The sequence below is a fragment of the Lethenteron reissneri genome, chromosome 35 (genome assembly GCF_015708825.2).
Source record: "Lethenteron reissneri isolate LAM-NWPU_2019-01 chromosome 35, ASM1570882v1, whole genome shotgun sequence".
Lineage (NCBI taxonomy): Eukaryota > Metazoa > Chordata > Hyperoartia > Petromyzontiformes > Petromyzontidae > Lethenteron > Lethenteron reissneri.
This window is the reverse complement of record NC_083813.1, coordinates 9146572-9172262: the sequence shown is the minus strand read 5'-3', so window position 1 is coordinate 9172262 and position 25691 is coordinate 9146572. Positions and strand designations below refer to the sequence as shown.

General features: G+C 44.2%; 4 protein-coding genes across 4 annotated transcripts in view; 2 read left to right on the top strand and 2 right to left on the bottom strand.

Moving 5' to 3' along the window:
- Positions 1–5402, top strand: part of LOC133350905 (teneurin-3-like) — a 490302-nt gene extending 484900 nt beyond the window's left edge. The window contains 2 exon segments of the mRNA XM_061565743.1: positions 433–563; positions 2163–5402. Coding sequence (XP_061421727.1) covers positions 433–563; positions 2163–2921 — 890 coding nt within the window. The 3' untranslated portion in view covers positions 2922–5402.
- Positions 5403–7744: 2342 nt separating this feature from the next.
- Positions 7745–14807, bottom strand: LOC133350904 (cytochrome c1, heme protein, mitochondrial). The gene is made up of 7 exons (XM_061565742.1): positions 14672–14807; positions 13019–13209; positions 12286–12412; positions 10872–11029; positions 9291–9451; positions 8303–8403; positions 7745–8112 (listed from the first exon to the last, which is right to left on the bottom strand). Exons 1-7 carry the CDS (start codon positions 14750–14752, stop codon positions 8008–8010), a joined length of 924 nt encoding a protein of 307 aa, XP_061421726.1. The 5' UTR covers positions 14753–14807; the 3' UTR covers positions 7745–8007.
- A 3439-nt stretch (positions 14808–18246) lies between these two features.
- Positions 18247–22798, bottom strand: EXOSC4 (exosome component 4). Its single transcript, XM_061565741.1, has 3 exons — positions 22375–22798; positions 21281–21487; positions 18247–19811 (listed from the first exon to the last, which is right to left on the bottom strand). Exons 1-3 carry the CDS (start codon positions 22543–22545, stop codon positions 19455–19457), a joined length of 735 nt encoding a protein of 244 aa, XP_061421725.1. The 5' UTR covers positions 22546–22798; the 3' UTR covers positions 18247–19454.
- A 1392-nt stretch (positions 22799–24190) lies between these two features.
- Positions 24191–25691, top strand: part of OPLAH (5-oxoprolinase, ATP-hydrolysing) — a 37292-nt gene continuing 35791 nt past the window's right edge. Inside the window, 2 exon segments of the mRNA XM_061565740.1 lie at positions 24191–24312; positions 25546–25627. The gene's annotated coding sequence lies outside the window, so the exon portion shown is untranslated.

The window sequence follows — 25691 nt, the reverse complement described above, 5'->3', positions numbered from 1 at the left end:
TTTTTTAGCACTTCTGCTGTTAATTACACAGGAAATAAACAAATTAGTGTCGAGAATAGTCTTGGCGTATTAAGTTGTGATGTAGGAAAACCAGCGGGTAGATTTGGCAAGCCAGAAAAAAATATTAAAAAATTCAAATTTAATCATTGTGTTTGTTATTTCACAAATTTTGTCAGGAAATAATATCTTTTAATGAATTTCATTAGCAACGATATAATTCTATTTTGCAAAACTAATAATAACAATTATCAAATAATCACGACAACCCTATTACTTTTAAAATGTTTTTTGTTTATTAATAAATAGAAAACATTAACATAAAAATAACATTCCACCGTGCAATATGACAACGGCGTGCCATGTTAAAGTTGCCTTCGTTTGTTTGCCTAACCGCCTCGTCATTGATCTGCAATGGTGTTTTGCTTTCTGTAGACGTGAACAGCTGGTTGCAGACGTTCGGCTTCCAGCTGCACAATGTGGTCGCTGGCTACCCCAAGCTCAGGACAGAGTCCTATGAACCTTCCCACCGGCTGAAGACAACGCTGGCACCTGCGAGTTCAAAGGTGACTTTGCAGATGCGGAGCTGCGCGTATCGTGGACAGTTCTTTAACGGTGCTGCCGCGCGGGGCTCTCTCTCCCATAGAAGTTACCCAGCTGGTCACTGGATATTTCAGTGAATTAATCTCTCGGGCCGGGCCAGCCAGAATTAGCATTTACTTTGATCAATATTTCAACAGCCGCTGCGTATGCCTGCCGTGCATCTCAGTATTTTCACTTTCAGGCCACTATCATAAATTCTTCAACATGGTGTGCACATGACAAGAATACTCCATGAGTTCAAGCACTATACTTTTCTTCCCTTTTTGCATCTGGATATTGAACTTTAACCCTTCGTTCTCGACATGTTTCAATACATTTACTGAATAGCTAAAGGCACTGCCCTGCGATTGCCTGCTTCATGCCACCGCTGGCAGAAGAGCCTCTGCTAGAGCGAGCTCTCGAGGACAGTACCCACACTTTACCCTACCACACACGACCTGCCAATCTACTAATTAAGGTCCACCTATTTAGGCGCACCTATAGGCGGGGGTGGGGTTCAAGAATCATGGCCATTGATTCAACTGCAGGCATCGTAAGATCGAGTCGATCCAGCAACCTGTAGAATGTAAAACGATTTCAGTACGCTGACGATTACAGAAACTCCCCATTGACTAAATGGTGAAGTTTATTTATTTGGTAACAGATATGTTTTTGGGTTTGTTTTGCAGTCCTGTTGCTCTTAAACGTCGAGGTATCTTTCAAGACCAAAAAATGTTACAACTTTTTGTTAATGTAAATACCCATTGATGTTGTGTAGCAAGTAAGTAATGCAATGATGGTTCCAACATCTATAGTTGTAAAATGCTGGATTCCGAGAAAAATGTATAAAAAAAACGTTTTGGAATTCAAGACTGTTACATTTTGCTCACCAGCCATCAAATGTTTCAAACGCTTTGGCGTTTTACATGGGGAGCGGTCGTAGAGCGATGAGTGTGCCAACACCGGTAATGATTATCTTGAACAAGTCCTGGGCCTTAAATGAATACCTGGCGCGATGTGTACACATCGCCACTAGGGAGACAAAGACGGCCGAGCGTTGTGCTGATCACCCACCCCCCTCGTGTGCCATGCTGGTCTTCATAGGTGCTCGCTAACAGCTCTTGCCCCAACAGTCCGTTAAGGCTGAGACTGAGTCTTTTTTACTTTATCTTTGCAGCAGACATCCATTGTTGTAAAGTGGCAATAAACGCTCCTCTGCTGGTCGCTCTGTGTCAGTGTAATAACGAAAATTCCAGACGTAAAAAAAAATCTCTCTCAAAAAATTACAAATATATATCATTCTAATAATGATAGTGGGATACTTTTAGGGCAACTATTGGAGGTTGCATGTCTAAAGTGCAGCAACTGGGGGATGTGGTCGAGGTTATAAAGCGTTGGCGATGAGGTCTGGTGACAAAAATGACTTTGGCCTTGATGACATCTTGATCTTTTAATCTTTAATGTTCCCTTCACTGTAAAGTTGTTGAGGTCTCCCATGTAAACATAAATATGTATTTGGTTCTATGTGCAGTAGTGGGCATTATTGCTTGAGATTAATTGCAAAACGTGGCTGTGTTTTTCAGAGCCTGTCCTGGGTGGAGTGTCTTGCGAACAAACAGCTCAAGGCCTTCTTGTCGCTGAAAAGCCTTCCTCCCCACTGGGAACCCTGCCGGCCTGGCCAGAGACAGAAGTCCTCCCAGCGGTGGTTCACACCCATGAGCTCCCTTCTGGGCAAGGGCGTGATGATCGCAAACAACCACGGACAGATTTACACGGACATCATCAACATCGCAAGCGAGGACTGCCGAAAGATCGCCACGGTCCTCAACAGCTCACACTACCTGGAGCGCTTCCACTTCACAGTGGACGGCAAGGACACGCACTACTTCGTGAAGAGCGGCTCGTCCGACTGGGACCTGGCCGTCCTGGGCGTGAGCAGCGGCCACAAGCTGCTGGAGAACGGCGCCAACGTGAGCATCTCGCAGTCGACCGCCATCGTGAACGGCCGCAGCCGCCGCTACATGGACGTGTCGCTGTCGGTCGACGCGCTCCTCCTCAACGTGCGCTACGGCGCGTCGCCGGACGAGGAGCGGGCGCGCGTCCTGGAACAGGCGCGGCAGCGCGCCCTCGGTCAGGCGTGGGCGCACGAGCAGCAGCGTGTGCGGGACGGCGAAGAGGGCGGCCGCCAGTGGAGCGACGGGGAGAAGCGGCAGCTGCTGGGCGCGGGACGGGTGGCCGGCTACGAGGGCTTCTACATCCTGCCCGTCAACCAGTTTCCAGAGTTGGCCGACAGCGCCAACAACGTCCAGTTTCTCCGGCAGACTGAGATTGGCAGGAGGTAAAAAAAAAAAAAATTGGGGGGGGAGAGAGAAAAAAATGTGCGCGTAAGAACGTAGTGAAAATGTTCCCTGCCGGCATTCAGACATGCCAAAGACAGCCCAGGTGGACTGCACAGAGTAGTTGCACAGTGTGATGGGGGTTATTTAAAAAAAAAGCACTACAGTTTTACACTGGTGACTATGAGTTTAACTAATTTAGTTGTGATGTAAAAATTACATATATATACTGTATATATATCACCTGGCACTTCATTGTTGAAGTTCTGCAAATATGTAAATGTATTTTTACAGCAGAGAAACTGTGGTATCACTTTTTTCAGGGTAGGGGTGACCGTTATGCTTTTGCCTTCAGCTAAAATAGATGTTTATAATATTGTAACTGGTTACACATCAATCAAACGTGTTGGAGATAAGGGCACCGCCGCACCTGACAAACGGGGTTGACGCCGAGGAGGACTGCATTGGCAGCAGAGGAAAATCCCTGACCGTTTCCCATTCAATTATTTACCTGGCACCAGTCTACAAAAGAAGCTCTAATCAACTTGCTGCGGCTGCTCTGCATCGGTGGTGAGAGAGAGAGAGGGGGGGGGGGAGCTGAGAATGAGGGTGGGTGGTTTCTATACCGACTGGATGACTCGTGACACAAAGAGCAAGAATCCTAAAATATTGAAAACAAATTCCCAGCCACTCGTGCCGACTTCCAACTCCCCTCTGCGCCACGTGTCATCCACACGTCTCTCAAAAGTTCCCAGACTTCAATTCGGTTCACCAGCGTCTTCTGCCGTGGGTATCCAATAAATAGAGTTGAAAGTTGGAGCTATTGCACGTAGCAGAAGTGTGGCTCCGTGCCAGACTGTTGTTGATTACTCTGATCCACCAAACACCTGTCAAGCATACGCACTCGTCGCATGTATACACCGGATAGAATCCCCAGACTGCTGCAGCTTCAGCGCTTAAGAGAGGAGTGTGCCACTTTGTGCAGGGGTGACTCAGGAAATGCATTTTTGATTTATAAAGCCATGCTGCATGTTTGTCAACGTGTTTGGTGGACCCGTAACCAGATGATGGGCGTGTGAAACCCTGCGTCGCCCCTCCGTGTAGCTGAAGAAGAACAATATGCCACGACTCAACAAGACAATGCATAACCTTTCATCTGCGCGAGACAACTACTGAAAGACGTTTTCTAGTTCGGGGTGACGCAGGACCGGGTGAGATTTGTAGAACCCTTGTGTGTGTTTGGCTTTTTAAATTCTACAAGATTGAAAATACTGTGATGGCACTTTTAATGTGTTGGGTGCTTTAAAGAACATTACATTGTAAAAAATTAAAATCAATCTGTGTGTGTATCTGTGTTCAAATTACAGTGAGCTTTGCACCTAGAAACCTGTTTTTTTCTCGTGAAATATTATCGTCTAATTTTGGGGAATTTAAAAGCTTTGACTTTGTGATAACATTCGTGCAGGCGTAAAGATGTCCCAAGACGAACTGAACACAGTTCAGCAGCAGATTTTGTGAAATAGTATAGCCTGCAATATCTAATACCACATGGTGCACATCATGCATACATGCACATAACCAATTCTCGATTGCAGTGGGTGGTTATAATTTCTACACTTTTCTTAATTCACAAATGCGATGCAAAACAAGACACTTGACAAACTGAGAACCTTTAATTAAGATGCTAAATCACCACCAGTCTGAGCATGGCTGGAGCTTGCTGTGAAGATCTGTATATCCTTTCAGTATAATTATATTATCACTAATCCACAGACTGGATATTTGCAGCTTTAGGACTCCAACCACAGCGAATGAGCCTAAAGCAAATTAACGTTTCGTTGATTTCTTTAATTTAACAAGCACAGCGAATTTTAAAGATGTCGGGGCGAGCTTGTCTTATTTTAGAATGGTTTTTGTTGAGCCATATTTTCAGGACGTTTGTCTTCGAGAATAGTAGCCGCCAGTTTAATACACTGATTAAACAAAAACATGTTGATATCAAACCTTGGCACAATATTTAATAAAATCCAGTTATTCACGAACACATTAACGGTGAGAAAATTGGTGTTAGGTTTCATCTGCAAGCTGTGGCAGGAAGATGTTTTCAATGGGTGGCAGCTTACGCAATGATATGCCTAAATGTACACTTGTGTATAGATTTTTAATTGCTTTCGGAATCTCAAACAGGTTAGAAATATAGTTCCAAAAATAGAAAAACTTAGGAGTGTTAAAAATGTGTTTTTCATTGGAATAGCTGTCCATACTTTTGTTAATTTTTTCAAGTTGGTTTTCATTCACCGGTAGCTCAATGTGTAATATTTTGTATAAAAAGTCTGAAAATGGCAGTCAATGGATAATTTGCCATTTTTTTTTACTAGGATTTGCCAAGACTAAACATTTTGTAAACCATTGCTTGTCATTAACACGCTACTGCTTCATTATGTTCATGTTAAAATGCCGTACTTAAAATAAAATATTTAAGGAAATGACAAACTGCCTTCTTCCTCCGAAACGGTGCGTTCTAACGTTGCTTATTTGAACTCGAATGAGCGCATCGAGATCGCGCAAGGTGTCATGGTGCGGGAAGAACAGCGCTTTCGACGGCCACTGATACATGTATTTAATTCACAAGGCGATGATGGGGCAGTGGATGCGACTTCACAAGGCTGCAGCGCCACACCGTGGATCAGCAATGACCACTCGCAGTGGGTAAGGGGTCATCCATTTAGTAGGAACGCAAAAATCTGTCAAAATTTGACCCCCCCCCCCCTCTCCCTGTACGCACGTGGACTTTTTACACCCCCCCCCCCCCACCTGCGTACGTTCGCCTGACGCACCCCCCCCCCCCCGAATCCTATAGAACGGCCGATATTTAATCCACGCAGAAATGATCAAGGATTTACAATATTAACGTGTAAAAGCAAACAGTCCACCGCCGGACTAACTAATTTGAAGGCCAATGTAGACAAATGATTACTGGTAGGAACCTCCTGGTTACACCAGCCCCCAGGGGATTATTGTGTCCGTCGTGCAGGGAGGGGCTGGGTGGGGAGGGAGGGGCTGGGTTGGGAGGGGAGGGTGGGGAGGGGCTGGGTGGGGGGGGTGGGAGGAGTGAGGCTGGGTGGGGAGGGGCTGGGTTGGGAGGGGCTGGGTGGGGGGAGGGTGGGGAGGGGCTGGGTGGGGGGTGGGAGGGGTGGGGCTGGGTGGGGAGGGGCTGGTCACCCCGTGGTGCCCTTATAAAACTCAACGTTTAACCTACTCACGCCGGCTTGTGCCCGCCCTCACAGTCGAGCATATTTGCGGAATACACCACGCCGCCGTTGACCCTGCAGGCCATTGACCGAGCAACCCAACGTTCCTACCAGCTCCCTCCGCAGGAATGTGTTATCGAGGCTTCCTCTCCCCCCCGTTTCCTATGCGTACTCACAGTCAGTAGAAAATGTACGCATTTGGGTTAACCCTCCCCCTCCATGTGTACGTACTAAATGGATGGCCCCTAACGTCACAGTATAAAGCTTCCATTAGCAAAGCTTTTATGAGAACTGATATCGTCAATGAGGGAACCCAGTACGTAGGCAAATATTGCAGGACAATGATGCATCACTGCATTACAGGAGCTCCACTCGCTCCAACTCACTACCAATGTTGTTTCCCCTTCAACGATTTTTGTAACGAGAGCCAAAAATGGCAATGTTGTAAATGCAAAAGGTAAACTTTTGATTTTAAAGGTACCCTTACAGTACTTTGTCACTAATGGGCAACATGGAATCGTTTTGATCTCTTTGTAGTTGAATTTTGAGTGTAACGTGCACATGGATAATTTTACATGCAGAGGTAAAATGTGTTATCACAATAAAGGTCAAATAAAATTCAATAAAAATCATACCGCTTGGTAAAAATGTGGCCACTGTCCTCCAAAACTGACATTTTTGAAGGTATCAGTTGTGGATAATGAAGACATTTGATTAAAAGCTATTTTAGGAGTTTCTAACAACACGCAAATGTGTAACATGCACCCTTTTTTTGGCCCCTCTCTCCCGATACTTTCCATTCATTGGCTACCACATTCTGATGAGCCCCCCCCTCAACTCCCTTTTAAGGGATTACATCTTGAATCATTGCCTCACTTGATGCAGCTGATCTGGCTGTGACTGTCCCACCTGATGACGGAGACTTGTGTTGCCTCCAAAACGTCGTGATCTTTATTTTATTATTTTTATTAATTTTGATGTTTTACCTACGTGACTTTACCGAAAACACCTAAGAATAGAATAATGTGTAACATGCAGCCAGTGTAATATGCAAAAATTCATCAGCATTTCCTGATGAACTGCTTTGTGGTCTTAGGTCACCATCAAAATAAATTTGAGAAAATTGTGGCTGACTGCATGTTTTTTTTAATCATTTACAGATTTGAAAACTATTTCAGAATTATTAAAAATATATATTTTTAACAGACGATTCGTTTAAATCTATTTTATGTATAATTACAATTGCTAAATGTATGCATACTTTAAGCACCATTTGCAATCGGAGCAAAAATCCAATTTTGATCTTGCCAGAGCCAACTGAACTTATTTATCAATACGAGTCTTCCATATCTGGTATTAAGATATCAAGGCTGGATTTCCATAACCTTTCAAATGTGCCATTCATTTTGTATCCACCGAGGGCAGTAGTTAACCAGGGAGGTCGAGGAGGTTTGAGAAGTGGCGTGAGTGCTTACAGGACCAACATCACAAACACAGAAGTCATTTTGTACACACTCCTTTGACACAAGAAATGTTTTCAATCAAAACTCTCGAACAAAGACACACAAGTACAACATGTTTACATAAGATTATGTTTATTTAGCTCCAGCCATCGTCCATGGCTGAAGAAGAGGAACCGAGTTATTGCGCGAGGCGAAAATGATGCAGAAAGTATGAACAGCACAATGCACATCACTCATAGCAGGCTGATCAATGTTAGCGTGTTTTGCCACGAATCCACTTTTGTCATTTCCGTTTATATTTTTATACAAGTTTAGGTGAATTGCATGCCATAAGGCTTTCTGCCGCCTGAGAGCCTGTCCACCAACTGGCACCGGTCTCTACTGGGGTGGCTTGTACGCAATCTTCCTCGACTTGAGTACGGACCATCGAATGCGCTTCATGTAGTAGAACAAAGGCAATACGATGCCCATCAGCATCATGAGCTGTGGGAAGACAGAATCAGGCTCCTTGGTTATTCCACGAACATTTTATTTCACAGCATATGCAGTTGTACCTGGCAGCAACAACATGACCAAAGGAGGCATTAAATCACCAATAATTTATTCTCAACGCAAGCCATGTAATTTTGTAGAGTACATAACTGCAACGCTAGTCATTCAATGGAGAGCTTACCTTCAGGCCCATGCGCTTGCGAGTGTCATGCTCTGGTTCAGCCGCCCAGCGCAGGAAGGTGCACACATCCTTTGCCACCTGGCTCATGCTAGCCGGTGTCCCTGTAATATAACAAGAGATGGTAACTCATTTCTGCAAAGATAACTACATGCAGGGCAATTTTACCAGTAGGTCCTTTACAAGAATATAACTTACACAACCCTCAGTTTCAAATGTATTTAGAAATGATCACTTGGAAATCTAATGCACATTCTTTGTTGGAATTATTGGTATGGACATGTAAAATGCTGACAATTTATTTCGCTCCCATTGACACTATGCCAGTGAAAGATTGTGATAAAAAAATTCACACGGTGCATATTTTTTGTATTACCCGATGAAAGCCCAAATCAATATCGGTAGCTTAAAATATAGGGGTTGCACAAAAATGTAAATCATTATACTGTTCATTAATTTTAATTTATATGATTTTGTATTGTATTCTTGTAAGTGCAATCATTGAACAGAGGTGAAACTATTTCACTCTGCTCAGTGGGCCACATGTAATAAGGGTGGGAGCACTCAACCAGAACCCTTGAGAGATGCTTGGTTTAAAAACAGGTTTTGGATGCCCGTGTTTAAGCCGGTTTCTCAAGCATAGGGAATGAACTTAGCCTGATCAACAATGACTGTGCAAAACTACTACCATATTACAATTTATTTTTCACTTTAGTAAAAATTAAGAAACTGCAGTATGGATTTCACTGCCACCTAAAGCACTTCTCTACAGCAGGGCATGTGTGGGAATGTAGTGTTAGTAGCGTGGCTAAAGAGGGCACTTGAATGGTTCCCATGACAACACTGACAGCACAATTGGAAGAAAATTGTAATAATTTTTTTTTAAATATGCAAAAAATAATTACATTTAAAAATACGTATGTGCAAAACTAAAAATACACATCTAACATTATCATTATCAATACAATACGCAGAAAAAAGCATTACGTACCATCTTCATATTCCAAAATTTCATTGTAAAGAGGTGGAGCCATGCTGATAGCTTGTCCAGGGAAGTATGGGTTGAAATGCATGCCCTCGCGTATGGCCACACCAACTGGAGGCTCGCAGTATCCGGTCAGCAGTGAGAACACGTAATCTTCTCCTCCGTGGCTACACGCGTACATACAAACAAGGCTTTGCTAAACAAACTATAGAAGACCTATCATAGCTAACAACATCATTGGGTTGGCGGTGTGCCATGAAGCATCTCAAAATACAGGCTAACGCCAACTTAACAGACAACGCAAAAAGACAAATATGAATTTCCACAAGTGTATAATTTGCACAATTTTCATGAGAATGGAGCGTAGTAGGTTCCGACACCGCTGCACAAACCCACACTGACGTCCTGGCCTTCAGTGCCACCCACAGCCTTGCCACTCTATAACCCTGGGAGATGGAGCCAAGGGGCTGGTATGGGTGAACAAGCCACTGGGGGGCCACGCAGACGAACATGAGGAGACCACTGGAGCAATCGGCAGAGCAATCACGTCCAAATAGCACGCCTGGCTGCTATGTACATTGTGTTCTACCAATCACTGTGACCACATATGGGCCAAGTACTGGCCCATCATTGAACTCAAGCTGGCACATCATACCAATCAAGCACTGGCCCATCAAGCTCAAGGTAGCCCATCATACCAATCAAGCACTGGCCCATCATCAAGCTCAAGATGGCACATCATACCAATCAAGCCCTGGCACATCATCGAGCTCAAGCGGACACATCATACCAATCAAGCACTGACCCATCATCAAGTTCAAGCTGACACATCATACCAATCAAGCACTGGCCCATCATCAAGCTCAAGATGGCCCACCATACCACTCAAGTACTGGCCAATCGTTCCAATGAAGCTGAGAAGTCAATGACAATAACTGGCCCATCAGATGAAGACAACTGTGGTCCATCCTTTCACTCAAATCTGATCACCAATCATTTCATTTACAATAACCATCAACATGATGGCTGTAACCAGTTGTGGTAGCTTGTGTGAGGGGAATCATATGGCTGATGTTTAATTTTTTCTGTTTTTAGGTATTAATGAAATGGATTTACTTTTCTGAGGACTGCTCTGTACAATTTCTGAAGACATTTTTGTATATTAATAATAAATAAACAAGTATTATAATTAATGTAGTGCACACCTTCATATGTATGCATTATTTTACAAATCAGATGTAAAATATTTTCCCAAATACATAATAATAAAACGTAATCAAATCGTTTGATACGTAACATTCAATTCTAATATCACAATTTAAAAGCTTGCAGGCTATAAGCTTTTTCCCCTTTTTTGGCAACAGGAGTCACTTGTGGGTTTTCATGCAAGTCCACAACAAGCCTGTCCACGGTAGTTAATCATGTAAATCCATTCAACAATTTTAGCATGTCTGTACATAACACAGATAAATCAATGACCACACCTATCCTTGAGCACACTGGGGACACCTGAGCACACGTATCAAACCAGGTGCCAAGCAAAAGAAAAGCTTTTGAGTCGTCCTTGTCCGTGCGGGACTAACTTACCGAGCATTGATGATGAGGCTGAGGTCAGGTGGTAGAGCTCCATTGTTGGCAGCGCGAGCTGCTTGCTCATTGGGGTAGGGCTTGGGAAAGTAGTCCGATAGTTTTCCTGGCCTTGTAAACATCTCGCCATTGTCATCCGGCCCATCGACCACCTCAAACTAAATGACAGAAAAATGCTACTGTCAGGAATGTAAATAATAAGTAGCAACAGAAATGTCTTGTTCGTTTACTGTTTTTGCAATAACTAAGGATACTAGTTAAAACGGATTATCAAATTGTGAAATTTGTAAGTCAGAAATTCATACATTTTATATAAAAATGTGCACTCTTGCCTTTGCACACCATGCAAACACCATCATAAGTTCCTGAAGAAATGCATTGTGGTCCTGTGTGTTGTTTGAAGCATATGGTTTTCCAGCCGGCACTTACTAGCTAATGGCCCCCAGAGTAGATGTGGTGACTCTACATGTTACCCAGAACAAGACTTTGCAGCAGTGAGCATTGGTGACTATACTGTACTGATGAGTCCTAATAAGAAATAAACCAGTCTAAAGTAGTCTGTGTTCCATTGATGCTCACCAGTCAGCCACATTTTCCCAAATTTATTCTGATCGTGACACACCTAAGGCAAGAGGACAATTGTGCATATTTTCAGGGACTGCTGATAGTTTTTTTACACAATGCACAAAGGCCAAGTTATTTTTGCACATGTTTATTGTGTTGTTTGAAACCACATAATTCAATTACATTTCACCAATCCAAATTTAAACTGCTTACAGTCTACACTATGATAAAGTATGCACTAAATTCCTTCTAATCCTACTCCAATACCTGGTAGCCTTTTTCCACATTCCCATAACGGGGAAGTGAACTGGCCTGGTTCATGAACCTCAGTCCAGATTTCCTAATTGGACCAACCATGTAACAACAGGGCCATGAGTCTCACTTTAACGGACTGCGTGGCTCCCTGTCCTAGCCGCGTGGCTTCCTGTCCCCAGAAGTAACTGTGATGTCATGGGTGTGGTTTATTTACATTACATTTAGGACTGTGATTTTGCCTAATCTAAACAGCTATTTACCATTCTTAAAAAAAAAATACATGATTTCCCTTCAGCCGCAGAAGATTAGCAATGCAGACAACTTAGCAAGAAGGATCTTACTCAGGAAGGCACGTAGCTCGTAAAGCACTGAGACAGAAAACAACCCACACCTGACCGTTCATGAAAGGGCCAAACATGGTGTGTTGGGTGTGCCTTCTAATGGCCCAGTAAAAATAACACAATCTGGTACCCTCTACTACTCATGTGCAGTTATCAGCATCAGGCCTAAGAGCCACAAACTAGCTGAACTCAAATCCTTGCTGAAACCAATATGCCTTCAATTATCTTTCTCTGGACCATGGCAGTGAACTCACCTCCTCAGCAAGTGCCTTGGCCTCTTTTTCCGTATGCGTCACATTCACCAGGTTACGGAAGGCTACGTAGTCCATGCTGTGGCATGCCGCGCACACCTGTTTGTACACAAGGTATCCCCTGCGCACACTGCAGAAACACACCCAATAAATTACAATTTCACTTGTTACATGTCATTCTTAAACTATGCTGCACGGTAGTAATCAATAATTACAAACCCATTAATCAATTACTGTTTAGATTCCAGGGATTAGAGAAATGGTGGTAGTGGTAAGCACACTACACAATGAACTTGGTCACTGGAGTTCAATACCTGGCCATGGCCAACACTTTACACCATATCACTTCAGAAAATGCACATATCCAGGCAGGGTGGAGTTGTCATCAAATATAAAATCACTCGTCCATATGGTATTCATGCCGTTCTTATAGCGCACGGCTATCATATAGGCGATGCTTCTTACATGAGGATAATTTGCGTACGAAGTAGGGGGCTATGTTGCTGTGTGGTTTACCCAACTAGGGAATTTGCAAGTAATGTTCTAATTTGGATTGATGCCAGCAGACATGGCCAATCCTTCTTTGAATAACGTCACAGGATCTTTAAGGTCCAATGTGAATTGGACAGCTGGTATGTTTTGTTAATATACCCGCGGTACCAGGCGCGATTGCTGAGCTTGAACCATTAACCTCTGCGACAAGTGGCAATAGCGCTACCACTTTTCATCGTCATACCTGGCTTGGTCGAGTGCGGAAAAAGCACCGTTGTGGTTCCACGGGTACTTGGGCGCATGCAGCTCCAGCTCTTCGGCCTTGATGGTGTGGTGTAAAGCCAGCGCAAGCCCCAGTCCGCCGGCCGCCACCACGCCGATCGTGGACAATGCCACCTTTCTTCCACGGGAAAGGCTCGCGAAGGACATGCCGGCCTGCAGACGAGAGTACCAATTTATCCACGAGTTAGATGTGCTCCCAATGTGCTACCCCTGAATGCATAGTGGCAAAGCTCCCCCATATAGCCTTAGAAAATCTGATTAAATATCATATACCAAAGTAAGAGAGCTTGCCTATAGGCAGTCGTCAACCACATATCTTGAGTGAGTCCCTATTATGGCTTGCCCATTTAGTGATCAAGTTGAACAAAACATATCACTGCATCAGGACAAAAACGTAGACATCAGATTTTTTGTCATGTACAAAAACAACGTCTAAACACAATCAGTAGTCATACAAACACATTTCAGATATTTTAAAATAAACCCAAGCTGTCGGTACAGAAAAATACATATATGTCAGCCGCGTAGATATAAGCTTAAGCTATTTAACCACTTGGATGACAGACATTTTACCAGTTGGGTGACATTTACAACGTAACTGTTATAAAACTACCAAGTAATATGTCAAAAATTGCAAATATCCACGTTCAATTAACAAGTAAGACGTATCAAACAGAGTGTAATGCGCCTCGTCCTTCAAGCGATTTTGTTACACGAGTATCAATGTCAAAGTCCACGAACACGACACTGAATGATACGTTAATTACTCGGTAGCTTTAATGAGTGGTTAAACACAAATGAGCAGTGATATTACAGCCACCAAACAAAGATTGCAATGCCCACTAAAATGCCCTCTGGTATTCCAGGGTACAGATCCATTACATGGCAAGGACTGGATTTCACCTTGCTTTACAGCAAGGTTCAACCTCGCTGGCGTTTAACCCTTACACGACATTTCATAACCGCAAGTGTATGTAAATAAAAAAAAGGGTCTAGTAAAGCTAAATTACATCCACAGCGAGGTCCTCCTACTCGAATGAGCTTTGACCCAATGTCAAGACATGTCTCAATTAGTCCCCAGACCTTACAACATTGCAAGTCCCGGATTGAGCACACACTTTGCGCACGTAACTCCGAAAATAAGCAAATAATCGGCGTAATAAAAAAATGATAAACAGGCTTAGCTTCGCAAAAAACACCCTCAACTACAGTCCACCTCCCGTCTTCCTCATCCGAGTTCAGAACCCAAAGAATCGCACCAACACCAACACCACCCCGTTACACAATGCCTGCCATAATGTTGGTGTTGGAATCTCCGATTTTGCGAGTAGAGGTCGCGACCCCGAGGTTCTAATTGAACTTAAAAGCCCCGTCGGGGACACGCAATCGAGAGGCGGGGAACAGCTTCCCCGTGCACACGAGGAGCCCGATGCTTGTGGCAAGGGGGAGCGTGAGGCCGATCCACCACCACCACCACCCGTGCCGTAGTGACCTTGCCTGAGAGCAGGTGAAAAGGACCCGTCACCAACCAACCACCACCACCCCCTTCCTCCGCCGCTTAACACGGAGACTTAACAGGCAGCGACAGTGCTCGGTTCAATGAGACGTCGCTTACCTTGTGGGTCGTGAGCCCTCCGCCCGGCGCCTGTAGAAGGAGCCGGCCCGTGCAGCGTCCCGCAGCCCTGAGCGCGGCCATCTTCACCTCGAGCCGAGAAGCAACGGAAGAGGGCGGGGCGTAACTCTGACACGCCCCACCCCCCACTCACCCCCACTCACCCCCCCCCCACTCACCCACACCCCCCCCAAACTCAACCCCCCCCCACTCACACACACGCCCCCCCCCCCCCACTCGCCCCCCCCCCACTCAACCCCCCTCCACTCACCCCCCCCACTCACCCCCACCCCAAATCGCCCCCCCCAACCCCCACTCACCACCCCCCCACCACTCACCACCCGCCCCCCCCCACTCACCACCAGCCCCCCCATCAACCACCCCACTCACCACCCCCCCCACCCAACTCACCACCCGCCACCCTCGACGAGGAAACCCTCCAATGACAAAGCCGATGACTCCACCGGCAGCCATGTTGCTTAGGGAGGCATCATCAATTCCCCACTACTACACCCCCCCAATACCCCCCCCCCTTCTCACTACCACCCCACAACACCCACTAACCCCCCCCATTATCCCCCACTTACTCCCCACCACCCCCCCCCCCACTTACCCTCCCCCCCACTTACCCCCCCACTTACCCCCCCCACTTACCTCCACCACCCCCCCCCACTTACCCCCCCCCTCCATACGCTTGCACACGGACCAAGCGAGGGCCCCCCGCGTTACGTCACCTGACAGCGACAGATTGACGACGTCCCCCCCTTACAAACATGGCCGCCGAGGTGTCGACTACATGACGTCACGCACGGGCAAACGGGTATCTCACCCCCCCGCACCTCCCACCGTGTCTACGGGTGACGTCACCGTTGTATTTACCAGAGCGGATAGGGGGAGAATCGGCGCAGAGCGCGGGGGGGGGGGGACCAATCCGCGTCGCCGAGAGACGGGAAGTCACGTGGGCAGGGCGCGGGCCAATCGCGAGGCGTCTCGCGGCTTCGAGGGGGCGTCTATGCGTTGTGTGAAATGTAAAGCGGGTGTCTGAGAGGTTATAGGTGAAGTTTAGCGACGTTTACCGCAAAAGTCGCGAATGGTAAATTGACCGGCTTAATTGTAATTTAACAACAAAAACCGCGCGTGAAAGAGGAACGCTTAAAATGTATTGGGATTTCCCCCCAGCATTGCCCGTCTGAGTGCGCGTGTTCGCATTGCGTGGCGTGCAATCAGCGCTGCAACTCGTACAAACTAGCAAACATTTAGTAACAGGTTTTACACTTTTACCTGGCAACAAAACTAACACCTTTATGCAAGGGATCATATTTGCATGAACCACAACACTGGCGGTCAAAATGCAAACAAAAAGACAACTCTGATAATGTATGCACAGAATTTTGATTTAAAGCTTTCGTGACTGCAGGGATTCATATTCTTGGTTCTTTCGGTAAAGTCACGTAGAAGGGAAATAATAAAATAATAAAAATATTCAACAATACAAATTCTCACAACACAAGCAATCATCATCAGGTGTGATGAACTGATGATTTCGACTGCAGTCGAAACGTCAGAATTTTTATTTTATATTTTTATAATTTTTTTATTTCCCTTCTACGTGACTTTACCCAAAGAACCAAGAAAAATGTATTCACTGTCCTTGAAATTGATTGGTCCACACCCGAGACAGGAGGTCTCAGTGTAAATGCTTGCCCCAAGCTCTCATACTCTGATGGTGCTTTGTCTTTGAGTTGTGCGCCTTTTGGCGTCATCTGGTCCAACACCATGTGAGACTAGGCTCTAAGGAAAGCTGTCTCGGGTGTGGACCAATCAACTTCAAGGACAGTGCATACATTATCAGAGTTGTGTTTTTGTTTGCATATTGACCGCAAGTGTTGTGGTTAATGCAAACATGATCCCTGGTTATAAAGCTTTCGTGACTGCAGGGATTAATCTTCTTGGTTCTTTCGGTAAAGTCACGTAGACGCTGTCGCCTCGACAGACCTGGTTCCACCTGAGGACGGCTACTTGCGTTGTGGCCGAAACGTCGTGAGAATTATTTTATGCTATGGGGACCTCATTTGCCAGTAAAAATATGATAATTGGTTCTTTACCCTTCTATCTGGCAACAAAACTGACACCTTTTTGCAAGGAGTCATGTTTGCATAGACCGCAATACCTGCAGTCATAATACAAACAAAAGAACATAACTCTGATAATGTGCACAGGACAGTGCAGATATAAGGGTAAAGAACCAATTATCATAAATTATTTTATGTTTTATTTTTATTATTGTATTACTTCCCTTCTACGTGACTTTACCGAAAGAACCAAGAAGATGATCCCTTGTATAAAGGTGTCAGTTTTGTTGCCATTTAAAATGGTAAAACCTTTTACTATATCTTGCTACTGGCAAAGGTCTGAGAGTAGCAAACATTTATTATAAATATTAAACATAAACCACTCGCCTGCTCCATTCATTTATATATTACGATTCACGGTCCGAGGCGAGGCCTTCATCCAGCGGTGGATTGATCTCAGCCGATCTCTGTCCGATGTGGTTGCTGCAAGGTGCAGGCGCTCGCCCTGTGATCTTGAGAGCTTCTTTGGGATGAGAGGATTGGGGGGGGCTACAACTAAAAGGTTAGCCACATCGTGTGCTTACAGCGGCAGATGATTGTGAATCCTTATGTGCGGAACTGGTATGTTGCGAGATTTCTTGAGATGCTCCGGGATCTTTCCACACTGAAGTTGAATGCACATGACAAAGGATTCGATTTGCAAAGTATCCCGAGGCATGCCCGAAACTTAAATGGACCTCAGATACAATTTAATTACATCTATGTTCACGATACGTGCATTGAAACTTGCTTGTTCGAATGACAGATTTTCCAATTTTACGTTTGTAGTTGAGTGATTTAATGCGACGCAATAAACTGATGGCCAGCTCTACATAGCAATAAAACAAATCCTGGATGAAATTTCAGCACAATTATGACAATGTATTGAATCACGTTGTCACAAGTTACAAGACTATATTATATACAGTACTGTCCAGGCTCTGTAAGGTCACGGATCTAGTTCATGTAAAACAGCAGGGGTCAACTTGGACAAATCACATCAGGGGTTAGGAAACATCACCTTTTGAAGCAGCAGCACAATGAGAATTCAGGGAAATGTCCTATGGAGAGGATGCTTTCCACCATGCGAACGTGACATTTTCTCCACTCAGAATTAACAATGAGGGTTATATGTTGTCAGCCTGTAACTTTCCACTGACGGGTCAAGACCTTCCCTCCCACCCCCGATTTCACTCCATTCCTTTCTTTCCTGCTGTTTTTGTCCAGTAGTGGCCTCCAAATGTTTTTATTTCATTTCACCTAATGCAGGTGAGCATCACCAAATGCTCGTATTATTTTCTGGGCATTTCGACGAGATTAACCTGTTCTGAATATACACCATCTTCCAGTGTGTACGGATATAAGCCATTCATGTCAAAAGGATTTTAAGGTGAAACATGTTGAAACATGTTTGCAGTCCACTACCAAGTACACGTACTTGTGCATTACGTACTCAACCACAGTAACTTATTTGCCGTACTTTATTAAGAAAACACCTTAACGGACAATACTTACAAAAGTACATCCCAGTATTCCATTATTTTTGTTCAAAAAACAATAATTCAACAGGCACTTCACAATACATCCTAATGGAGGAATAAAATGACCAGGTGGTTCAAGGGTCAAATACCATATCGGAGCACATTGCAGGAACTGCTGAGATTCTGGAATCGATTCTCATCGAAAATTGTGCGTATCAGACTTATTTTAATGGCTGCACATAAAATATTAGATTTATCAATTAAACTTATTCCAGCATGCATAAATAACTTATTTTTGCCACATGACAAAAGTATATGTGGGTAGTGACATGGACAAGCAATAGAGCAGTCACATTTCAAACACAATCAGCTGCTCTTATTTTTACCGTGGATGTATTAACTATCAAAAATAGGTACAGTCTGTTTTACAGTGGGCATTGCAGGTCCCATGACATGATTCACCGATGTGTGCCAGTCATGGTCCAGATTTCCCACACTTAAAAAAATACCCGAAAAGTACATAAATTTGATTAAACATGCCAGCTCTCTCACTCCGAACTCTGAAAAATTGGAAGGGCCCTCCTGAAAAAGTAATGAGACTTAATGAGGCTTTCCTGGATAAACAAGCATAATATTAATTTAAAGATGAACATCTGAGAAGGTATACAACCACCTAATGTTAAGATGCAAATGAAAGAACCTTAGAATTGGTTATATCTTTTTCCAAAGGCTGTTTTCTTGCATGGGGTGATGATGTAGCACTACTTTCGGTTCGAATTCCACAATGAAAAGGTCTTCACCTCATGGAATTAAGCAATAACACAATTATAAGAGGTACAATGTAAATGTGCCGCCCTTCAATTTCTTGCTCGTACTGCTGGAGGAAGGATTTCCATCAGATGATATTTGGACCTACTCTTCCACACAGGCAAGACGTCTTCGACAAGCTGGGAGTAACCACACTTTACCCGACATGCGATCTGCTGATCAACTATGTATTCATTTCTACTGCTGGGTGGACAGGCAGGGGGAATTCAAAAACCTTGCCAATCATTTCAAATGACAGGAGATCGAAATTACAATCTCCAGATTACAAGTCCAGTGTGCTAACCATGACCCCCATGGCAGCATCCCTATCAGAATAATAAATGGGTACAAACACAACAATGCTGATCCAGTAGTACTCTGGTTTCATTAACCAAGCTGTGACGTGGCCTCCTGCAAGTGCTCGCGCACCACGCGGTCCAGCACGGCGTGCACATCCTTGCAGGCACGTGTGGCGGCCTCCAGCACGGCTGGCAGGTGGTCCTGGTGGAGCCGTGAGTTGAGCTCCAGTAGTGCAATCTGCTCGCTCTTTGGAAGCAGTGCAAGGGCGAGCTCTGGTCCCCCCGCCGACTCCTCCACGAAGCTGATGTCCACGAGAGGAGTGTCATCCACGAAGCCCACCGAGCAAGCACAGACGTAGTCCTTGAGCGGGATTCCCGCGTCCACCAGCGCGAGAGTGGCTGCATTTACGCAGGCGCAGTAGTTGCCTCCGTCCGATTGCAGGATCTGTGTACATGACGAACATTTGTTTACTATGACAGCCGAACAGTAGAGCATTTGCTGCTTGTTACAGAAGTCCATGGTATATAGCCAGCAGCCGCCCTGATTTATACCTTAATTCTAGATTTGAAGCTTTCATGACTGCAAGGAGGCATATTCTTAGGTTATTTCGGTAAAGTCACGTAGGTAAAAAAAATAAAATTAATAAAAGTAAAATTAAAATAAAATCACGACGTTTCGGAGGCAACACAAGCTTCCGTCTTCAGGTGGAACCGTCACAGCACGACTGCTGTATCAAGTAAGAGAAATTCCAAGAAAACCGTCCTTGTATATATACACTGATTTATACCGCAGGTGTATCAACCAATAATGTCGTTTGCTTCACAGCAGACATTAAAGATCCTGTGATATTATTCAAAAGAGTAGGTCGCGTGCGCTGGCATCACCATGCATTGTTTCTGAACTTTAAAATATTATTGTAAATTATCTACTTGGGTAAAGCCACATCGAAGCATTGGCTCCTACAGTGAAAATACTGTAGACTATGACAATCTATTAAACAATAGTGGTGTTGTGATTCCTTATGCTATGATAATGTACTAATTTGATTGTGTTGTTTTTTCATATGTGCACATAAAATAAATAATACAAATTGTAAAAAAACCTTATGCTTGCATTGGTACTGGCTTTAAGTTGTGATGTTTATGTTGACGATAACTATACACATTACATGTTATGAATGTGTTCTCAATCACGTATGGCTGATACATGACCTTGCCTATCACTTCCCTTTAAAGCAATGTAATCAAAACTCATCTAATACATAGATTGTAACAGGTATATGGTCCTGCTCAATGTGTTGTGAATTAAAAAAAAACATTACAAGCTCAAAATTTTGGAATCACCAGGCATGGGGCTGGACGGACCTAGATGGTTATATTTTAACATGAAAATAAAATAATAATTACTGCAGGAATTGTCCAGGGTGGTATTGAAGGTATCAATTAGGATTTCTACAGAAATCAACCAGCTCAACATAACATTTTGTACATGTTTAAACATTTTGGAAGTTAAAGAAATAGAAAAATCCTTCGCAATACAGTAGATGTAAAAAAAATGTTTTTAGAAACGGACTATATTAGTAAATACCAATAATTCATAAACGCAAAAATGTTTAAAAGCACAATTCCAGATCGCACGAACACCGCAAATGAAATGACACACATTCACACCTGTCAACCTCTTATCAGTACCTACCTTATTGCAGACCAAATCAGATCTTATTGGTCACCCCGTGCCCTTATAAACCTCAACGTTCATCCTACAAAGTCCCATCACAAGGTAGACACACAAATAGACACATGTTGCTCGTATTGAAACGGCTGTACGCCATATGGACCTGAAATCTAAATTTCCCTGTACAAGAACACGCGGTGAACCGTATGGGTTGACGTATGTAAAGGAAGCAGACGCACTTGCACATAGATGTCAATCTGGGAGCGTGGGTACTGCTCCGTCATGATCGCCGCCTCGAAGGTCTGCCTCAGGTGCATCGACATCTCGATTGACTTGCGGTCACCGTGAGGCCGCCTCTTGCGCTCGCCCGTGCTGAACGTGGCCATGCTGTACTGGCAGTTCACCAGCGCTCGGTCGTGAATCGCCTTCCCTCTGTTGCCACGCATCTGAAAATTGGCAAAGTGACACGCTTCAACAAGGAGGCACAACAGTTTAGTTTGTTTAAACCAGGTGAAAACTCAAGACGCCATAACAGCCTCCTTTGCAAGAGAGACCTGGGACATATTTAACATCGGACAGCAACGGATTTTTATAGTTAGTATATTATTATACCAGTATAGCAACCACTGGATTCGAACCGTGAAGCCCTGCAACAACGCACTACTGTTGGGCCACGACACCGCCCAGGTGATCGGTGCCACCAGAAGACAATTGAGGTTAGGAGGCTGAACAGACACACCTCGTGGGTGCCAGAGATCATAGAGGAGATAGACAAGGAGACAAGATCATCGAGACAATAAGATCAAACGGACGCATTTTGTGAGATCCATAGCCCTCTCAAAGGGATGGAGAGATGCACGAGAGATCAGATGCCTGATGACACTTGGAGCCCAGAAATCATGGAATCGGTAGAACTCTGAGGATGTAGCCAATGCATTCAGATTGGTGAGATCAGGAGGCCAGAGACATTGTAAGGCACATCGACCACAGATAGAGTTAGAAATGCGATGGAGATCAAGAAACCAGAGGAACCAGGAGACCATGGAAACAATGATAGACACCTTAGGTGAAGCCAATTTATTAAAAAAAAAACATGAGAGAAACCCATCGAGATCAGTAAGCGATGGAGATTAAACGACTAAAAACCCAGTGGGTCCCATTCGCCTGCACAGACACACAGACGAGACGACTTAGATCAGGAGACCAAAAGTCCAAGTGACACGTCTTCTGAGCTCAAGAGAACACAACCACTGGAGTGGCAAACTCTGCAAAGGAGACGTCCTGGGGATCATAGACCACAGGTGAGCAGAAAGACGACAGCGACAAGCCGCACCTCGTGGGGCCCGTAGACTACGGCCAGGGCCTTGGTGTTGCCCTGCTCCACGTAGGCCGATCCGTCGGCCTGTGCGAACACCCCCATGCGACAGGCGATCTTCCTCAGCTCGGACGCCTTCCTGCCGTCGATGCGGTAGCCCTGGTCTGACAGCAGCTCCAGCCCGGCCATGCTTTGTTATCTGTACGGAGCGACGTTGAACTTCTTTCGTACCGTACGCACCCAATCGTGTGCTAATCGAAGGCGTGCAGAAGCTCCGTTGTCACGTCGATTTGTGCGAGGGGCTCGATGTGACTCTATGAGACAACTGTAAGCGATGTCGATGTTTGTGCAAGGGATCTGTGATCGATCGTAAGAGCTGTGATCGAGTCGAAGCACGCTGTGCGTGGTACAGTGCGCACTGTAGATCCACGTGCGCGTGCGCGGGTGGGGACCGGATGTGACGTATTTCCCAAACTATAAACATAATCGATAAATTGATAATAAATTAATAATATTGGTCGCGAAAGCCTACGTGTTAAAATAATCTATAAAATATGAAAAAAACTATAAAACAGAATAATAATCTGTAAAACATGAAAAACAGAACTATAAAACATAATCTATGAAACATTAAAAACTATAAAACATACTCATTACCTATATGTCAAGATTACCTATAAAACATTAAACAAAAAACTCTAAAATATAATCGATAACACATTACAAACTACAAAACCTAATTTATACGTAACTTTTTTTCATAAAATAGAGCGTATACATTTTCCATTGTTTAAAGTCAATTAACGCACTAACGTATTAAACCTTATCAGTGCACAGACTGTTTCAATCTGTTATAAGGGTACGAGATGCTGCAATATTCTATAATGAATGTTGTGCTACAAAGGGGCATTGCCCGAAACGTCGCCTCGCCATATACGATACTTGTTTTCTATCAAGGCCACGATGTTATTGGCGAATGTGAGTTATTTTGTTAACGGTTTCCATCGTAGTTCATTTGTCAACCTTTATCAATCCACTGCTGGATGATGGGAGCCCATGCCATTCTCTCACAATCTTTGCCATGTAATTTATAAAATGTAATCCACGTGGCACACGAAATTATTCCATACCGTGTCAATCCACACGCTTTACTCCGTATTCTGTACAGGGAAATTGAGTTTTAAGGTCCATACGCCGTACATATCGCGATAACCACGATATATCGTCGATATCGCGATAACCACGTATCTCGCCACGTATTTCACGATACGACGATTAAAATATCGCCGTGTCGTAAATATCGGTTTAAATCATGGTAAGTGGTTATCGCGATAACCACAAAATATCGTCGATATCGCGATAATCGCGATATATCGCGCCACGTGTTTCACGATTTAACGATTAAAATATTGTGTCGTAACTATCGGTTTAAATCATGGAAAGTGGTTATCGCGATAATCACGATATATCGTCGATATCGCAATAATCACGATATATCGTCGATATCGCGATAACCACGATATAACGCGCCACGTGTTTCACGATTTAACGATTAAAATATTGTGTCGTAACTATCGGCTTAAATCATGGAAAGTGGTTATCGCGATAACCACGATATATCGTCGATATCGCGATAATCACGATATATTGTGGACATGGCGATAAACCCCCTCCTGCATGTTTGAACACGCGCTCGCAAATTACGTTCTATTGTGGGTGGGGTGAGTTCCCACGCGGACCAATCGGCGTTCGTTTGAAGGTTGGACGTTTTGGTCTCAAATTTCCCTCCAATTAAAAGCCCGATAAATAGATTAGGCAAACGAGGAGTGGTGGGAGATGTGGTTAGGAACGCAGCCAACCACCACCAGCAGCAGCTGAGCATCATCCGCAGCAGCAGCAGTGCGCGTTGTGTTCGTGGATTCTGCTGCTGTGTTGTGGTCACTGACAGTCTTGGAGGTGGGTGGTGTTCGCTGTTGTTCATTAAACAAAGCTGCGGTTTCATGCGAGATGACGAGACGAAGAGGGTCTGTGTTTGCATTGTTTCTGTTGTATCATCATCAGCATCATCATCACCCTCCTGACAACTTTAAACATGTACGGATAATGGCACGGCACTTAAATTTCGCGGCGGTCATGCGTGCAATATCTTAATGCACACGTGGCAAAGTGTGTGTCATCATCGCGAACTGGCTTCACTGTTTTGCAACAAACGCCTCGGCCCAATGCAATTTGAAATCGATTGCAGCAAACTCGTCCAGCGTGCCCTCATCCAGCAGTGGATTGATCATGGCTAACGATTATGATACCCATGTTGGTTGTATGTTGTTGTTGTACACTGTACTCGCGCTATGTACCCCCCGCGGAAATGATCACCGCCTTCGCTAAGCCGCATATTGACCAGTCTGGTGAAGTATGGTCAGCCTCCCCCTGCCTTACCACGTGCCAGCCTGCAATTGACCAGCGTGGTGAAGTATGACCAAATCCCCGCCACGTACACACACAGAGGGAGTAATAGTTGATCTTCTTGGTTCTTTCGGTAAAGTCACGTAGAAGGAAAATAATAAAACATAATAAAATAATTCTCACGACGTTTCGGCCACAACGCAAGCAGCCGTTTGTGTCGTTGTGGCCGAAACGTCGTGAGAATTATTTTTTATTATGTTTTATTTTTATTATTTTATAATTTTCCTTCTACGTGACTTTACCGAAAGAACCAAGAAGATGAATCCCTGCAGTCACGAAAGAAGCTTTAAATCGAAACAATAGTTGAGTATGGCTCCTTGTATGTTGGGTGCTATTTGTCGTTTTCTGCCCGTGATGGAAACTCCACATTCACAACAACGCACTTTATCGACCACGTGGCGACCCAACCACGAGCCCTCTTTTTGATTAAAGACGAACGCCGCCACCTATAACATAAACTGAGACAACTTTCATCTTCTTCTTGGTTCTTTCGGTAAAGTCACGTAGAAGGGAAATAAAAAAAAAACATTTTATTATTATTTCACGTAGAAGGGAAATAAAAAAAACATATTTTATTATTATTTCACGTAGAAGGGAATTAAAAAAAATAAAAAATTTTTATTATTTCCCTTCTACGTTACTTTTACCGAAAGAACCGAGAAGATGAATCACTGCAGTCACGAAAGCTTTAAATCGAAATGTTACTTTCCTCTTGTTTACTGTCAGAATTCGTGCGATACAAGCATCCCTTCGTCTTACCCTGCAGCGTGATCAGATCGTTTGGGGCAAAGCTACCATCTAAACATCTGTAAGCAAACTACAACAGCACCCATATGCACGTGACATTGAGAGACACATGCTTGCATTTAGAG